A 6000-nucleotide genomic window follows, 5' to 3' on the forward strand; every position below is an offset into this window, starting at 1 on the left:
TTCTGTGGCATTAGTTTCCTTTGCTTCACCCTTTGAATTCTTTGTTACATGCCCCTATGTTTTATCCTTGATTTATCCATGAGTTATATCAAAATCCACAATTTTGGCCCCAAAATCTGCCCTCAACTTATTATACATGAGGTTGACTTATACATGAAAATATATGGTACATGAAAAAAGCTATTACTGTAGAAAATACTGAAGCTAGATCTTTTTGGAAAAGAGAAGGAAAGGGGTCTATTTTAAGTTGCTGTGGAAGAAAATACATTGCAGAATCTTATGCTGAACTGACATATATCCTCTTTGCAAAACATCTTGTTCTTCAGTTATAGTACTCACAAAGAGGAAACTGTATCTCTGTGGGTTGTTAGTTTCTTGTGGTTTAGTAATGCAGTAGAAGGATTGAAAATATCTTTCTCTTCGCTAAGTTGAATTCTTTATAATGCACTTTACTTATTCTGAGATAGGCTAGGTGTTTGACATTTGGAAAGTACTCTTACCTATGTTTTTAGTTTTTAGGCATACTGTAAGTGATTTCTAAGTCTTACACAGACTCCTCCCTGTAGCCTGTGGTTTAGAAACTAAACGCTGTTTCTAGTAGCATTTTATGTTGACATGATGGTAAGGATTATTACTTAGCTTCCCAGCTTGCAAGAAGTAGATATTTCAAACAACATATTTCAGTTAACAAGATGCTAGTAAAATACTTTTTACACTGATGCTTAGTTTAAGTACCTCCATGTCACACAGACATTATATTTCAATGTTAGTAGCCCATGCAGACCCTAATGTTTAATCATATATTGTTGTTATGTGTTACTGAATAACCTGTGCTTCAGGAAGGTGCCCAGGAGCCTACCAATAGCAGTTTGTAAGCTTATGCCATGTTTTTATCTTTGGGTTCCTAAGTAGAATTAAGATAACCAATGATATAGGATTGGCAACCTCAGATCCCGTGGGTTCAGTTTGTCCCTTTGGGGTTCCACAAATGCCATGTTCCTTCCTGATGACACCATTATTTGTTCACTTTCCAGTTTTTGGAAGTTGTTATTGTCGTTGTGTGCCTCCAAGTCATTTCTAACTTATGGCGACAGTAAAGCAAATTTATGGGGTTTTCTTGGAAGAATTTATTGAGAGGGGGATAGCCCTTGCTTTCTTCTCAGGCTGAGAGAGTGTGACTTTCCATGGCTGAAAATGGATTCATACTCTGGTCTCCCAGTATCCTAGTCCAACATTCAAACCATTACACCAGACAGGCTCTTTTTAACAATTCTAAAACGGATAAAACAGTTTACCTATTCTAATAGTTTACTCATTCTAAAAGGTTGAAATGCATCTCCCAAAGGTTAGTTACTGACAGTACAACCTTAATCTAAAATATGCTGATATTTTTTGGCCACCCCATTCAGCTTTGGCTTCATGTACCACGAGAATCTTCCCCTACAAAAATATATAGAATTAAGGGGTTCACCATCCTTAACTGTTGTGTTAACCAGGCCAGGATTTTTCCTAACATGTTGACAGGTTTAGGGCTCATGTTCTGGCTCATCTATGGTTCCTTAGCTGGTAATTTTAAAGAAATTATTAACTGTTTGAGTCCCATATCAGTAAAATGGACCTAGCATGTATTTTACAGGTTCATTCCATTAAATTATGTTCTAATGTCTGAACTGGCTGTCCAAGAGTCATAAACTATTCAGTTTTAATAACATGGGTACCTCTGTAGTAAGTTAGGGTGTTGTTGTTTTTGTTATTGTTATGCGCCTTCAAATCATTACTGACCTATGGAAAGCTTAATGTGAAATGAAATAGATTTAAAAAACTATCATGGGCTTTCCTGGCAAAATTTACTCAGAGGAGGTTTGCCATTGTCTTTCTCTGAAACTGAGGCAGGATACAGACCACCCTTTCCCCGACGGATCAGGGCCTGAGCGGCCACAGCGGCAACCCAAGAGGCCCCGATCTGCCGCTTTTCCAGGCCTTGGGGAAGCGGCAAAACACCAGCGGGGAGAGAAAGAAAGGGGCCACCAGCAATACACACAGTGAAAGGAGCTCTGTATTGGAGCTCCTTTCAGCGCTGCTGAAAGGACACCACAAGCATCATGTAGCGGTGCCAGTATGTCACAGCCGCGCCGTTTGGATGTGACGCGGCCGTCATGTCAAAATGGCAGCACCCATGTAGACAGGGCGCCACCATTTTGATGTACGGAGGACGTACTAAGGTTAGGGAGCGTGTGAATAGCGTGCGCTCCCTAACCCTAGAATTGCTGCCACCACACTACATTTTGGCGGTATGTATCCTACCTGAGAGAGTGTGATTTGCCCAAGGTCACCCAGTGGGTTTCATGGCTGAGCAGAGATTTGAACCCTGGTCTCCAGTCATAGTCCAACACTCAAACAACTATGTCACTGTAGCTCTCTTAACAAGTTGTTAAGCTGTTGTGTGTGGAATGAGAAACACCAATGCTAATGATTGATCGCCTTGTATACTACACCATGATGAAGGGGGAGTTGCATATCAAGCATTTAGTACAGTAGCCCCTTATAATTCATGGGGAATCTGTTCTGGACCCCCTCACGAATATGGCAACTCACACATATTCGCATCTCATAGAAAATATGGAGCTTGCCACCATTTTATTAATGGGCTCTTGTCCCTCCCACGAAGAGCAAGACCATGGATTCCAAGTCTGTGAAAAGGAGGGACAAATGTATAGGGTGTATAAAGTCTATTAGAAAATATTTAATTGCTAGCCTCTGGAAAAAATCTTAAAGGAAATCATATATAAGAGTGAGTGTGTCTGTGTTTGTCTGTGTGTGTACGCAAATACAGAGAGATATTTTCCATGTGAATAGATTAAAGCTTTAGCAAAAAAAAAAATGCTAGTAGGATACAAGCAGAACGATAATTCTCCTCTAAGGTTGCTATGGAAACAAGCCGTGCTTGATATAATTGAGAACATCTTAAAAACATCCTGGCATTCTCGTTTTCCTCTGCCATTTTGCATTGCTTTCGATGTGTATAGGTAATGCTGGCTCAAAAACAAATAGTTAATGAGCATCACTATTTGAATATTGATCTCTTATTTACTGCTGGCATTTTTATTGGGTAGCTTTCCTATCTCAAAACTGCCTGGATGAAGGCAAGCTCTCCGGATTTGTTTGTCTTCCAGCTCTAGTGACTGTGTGTGAAAGCACCAGTGTTTCTACTCTAGAGAGTAAATCATTCATTTATGGGATATGTATTACTAGCAATATGTTTCCACGACTGAACCTTTCAATATGAATGGTAAGTTATTTTTGTTGTTTTTAATATTACAGTGTTGTCTCAATCATGAATTGATCTGCTTCTATAAAAAAGTGATCTACTTAATTGTTCTCTGCACTATATAAATTTCTCATGAGCTTTTTCCATTTTCATCATTGAGGTATTATGGAACTGCTTTTAATACTAAATTATTAAATACGCTGAAAACCATCAGGATGCAGCATTTCTTACCATGCGAGCTTAAAATAGAATGTAAATTATAATACAGTGATTTTTTGCAAGTCTATCTATTTTTCTATGTATAATTAAAGTTCAATAATTCCAAGACAAAAACTTTGTAGAAATAACCTATATTTCCATTGGCTTCATTTTGGAACCTTTAATTATTCTCATTTAAATTTTTACAAATGGTATTTTGAAGCAGAAATTTATATCATAATTTGCAAAGTGTAATTGGTGCTGTCTGCTAAACTGGTTTTGAAACAGAATATAGTCTTAAGAATGTATTTGTGTGTCTAGGCATGCACATTTAAATTTATGGCGCTGGCATTTAAAACTGAAGCTGATCTGGTGAGGTAATGAAGCAAAGTCCGTGATCAGCTTACCAAACTGATTTCTGAAAAACAAACATGGATTTTGAAATCATTTAATAATTTTGTTTAGGAACAGAACATCAGTTGTTTAACATCCCCTTTCCAAACTGAATGAAATACACCCAAATGATTTACAGTACAAGCCATTTTTAATGACATAATTATGTGTTTGATCTTATACTAAAGAGCATCATGTTTCCTGAACTTTGAGAAAAATATCTGTGAAATGTTTTATAAAATCATAAGCACCTAACTAGTGCTAATGTCCAATTTAAGGCTGCTTTTATAATTATAAAATAATTCAAATGGCCTTTTGTAGCTATTTTATAAAAGGCACAGTACAGCAGATAATAAATGTGAAATATGCTTATTTACAGGGTTTAAATAATATTTTTACAAACACATTACCTAAATAAATTGGCTTGCTCTGGTCTCATCATCATGAAACAAACATGAAGTGTGACCTGAATTTTGGGGAAGGCAAGATACATGGCAGGGGATCTGATTCTGACAACTGCCTAATTTAGACATGGTAACTGCATATGCAGCTGCCAGCACAGATTGTAAAAATCTGGCACAGAAGGATTGTAGGCTGATAAATTTATCATCCCTTGATTCCCCTCCAATCTTTACAGAGAGTAATGGAAAGAATCTGTGACACCTATATTCCATTGCTTTGTAGATGTTATCTCAATTGGAGTTTAACAACTAGATCAAGGATAGATGTCTTGCACAATCCGCTTTCCACACAGTGGTGCCTATGCTAGGTTATGTTTTTTGTAAATACAAGGATACCTCAGTGGCTTTAAAATTGTGTTCAGTTTGCAGGGCTATTCACAAGGTAAACTCTTTTCATTTGTAAGCATGAGTGTAGCTCTAATGCATAGACAGTTGGTGGATTCAGCTTTAAGAGATAGCCAGATCAGACTATATGCTTACCAGATTGCATGAGGAGGAGGAGAGAGCAAGCTTGTTCTGTCTCCACCCTAGTTATCCACATGTGCATATAATTTTTAATAAGGCTTACACTTATAAAAATCTAACATGCTTAGGTTTGAAATGCATGGTTGATAATCCCAGATAAAAGCTAGAAATGAGTATACATTGTTGGCCAATGCATGTTTCATTGTATGTGTGTATATTGTGTTTGGACATCAGGAACAGTAGAGGCTGAACAGGCATGCTCTATTATCTGGAAAATTAAGGATATTGGGAAATTAGGTGAAGTAGATCCGGCTCAGAGCCAGTTTTCTTTCAGAAGGAGACTTTGGATCTTGCCTGATCTATACAGTATACTGTTCAGAGGATTTGCGTGCCCAGATCTGTGAACCAGAGCCCATGTTTGGAAGAACAAATTAAGAATGTGGCCATAAACTCACTGAGTCCTTCTGTATTTGCTGTAAAAGGATTCTAAACATATTCTTTTGGAGATGATTATTTTCCTTGCTTTCAGTTGCAGTACTGACATCATTTTGTAAGACAGAAAGGATTTTAGCAGAGCAGGCAAAAGGTGATTACTTTTACAGGTCAAAATAAAGCATTTGAGGTTAACTAGTGAGCATTGCACATATTTTCCTACAATTGTTGTTTCCACTACTGCAAGTGTACAGTCAGGTAGATTGCCCTTTAATTCATTCACATCATATTTCTGATTCCCCAAATGATTATTTTAAAATATCTGGTATGTGCTATTTTCCAAATAAAGGGAAGTAAATTGAATGCCCGAAGAGAGGAGGAAACATTGATGTGTTTGAGCACAGAGCTCTTTTCACTACTGCAACCCTTCACTTGGACATTGTAGAAAAGTGCTATTTCAGTTCATCAGTGCTGTACTGTTAACATAGTTCTTAATTACTTTTACATGAGGTGAAACTGATATTTTAGGTGGATCCATCCATTACGCCATGTTCATAGTAGTGTCTACATTAATTCATCATTGGAATTAGTAATGCTAATTACTTTGCAATTTTATTGTAAAATTCAGTAGACAAAAAGCCCTGTCTTTATGGTCTATGGTAGAAGTAGGCTTGCCATAACCCGGCTGCACCCGTACATTTCCGGATTTTGGGGGGCCCGGGCCCCTCCCAGCACGGGTGCAGCCCAAAAACCGGGACCCCCCGGTTGCAGCCAAGTTGCTGC

The 6000-nt window shown here is 37.9% G+C and overlaps 1 protein-coding gene across 6 annotated transcripts in view; it reads left to right on the forward strand.

The window, feature by feature from the left end:
- The window catches only part of PRKACB (protein kinase cAMP-activated catalytic subunit beta), an 86652-nt gene that overhangs the window by 42008 nt on the left and 38644 nt on the right, over nt 1-6000 (forward strand). For 2 of the 6 annotated variants that reach the window (XM_042463437.1, XM_042463438.1), the window contains exon 1: nt 2986-3289. The exons of the other annotated variants lie outside the window; for them this stretch is intronic. In XM_042463437.1, coding sequence (XP_042319371.1) covers nt 3283-3289 — 7 coding nt within the window. In that variant the 5' untranslated portion in view covers nt 2986-3282. Of the gene's footprint in view, nt 1-2985; nt 3290-6000 lie in introns of those variants that run through there. 6 annotated transcript variants of the gene reach the window in all.

The sequence above is a fragment of the Sceloporus undulatus genome, chromosome 4 (genome assembly GCF_019175285.1).
Source record: "Sceloporus undulatus isolate JIND9_A2432 ecotype Alabama chromosome 4, SceUnd_v1.1, whole genome shotgun sequence".
In the NCBI taxonomy this organism is placed as follows: domain Eukaryota; kingdom Metazoa; phylum Chordata; class Lepidosauria; order Squamata; family Phrynosomatidae; genus Sceloporus; species Sceloporus undulatus.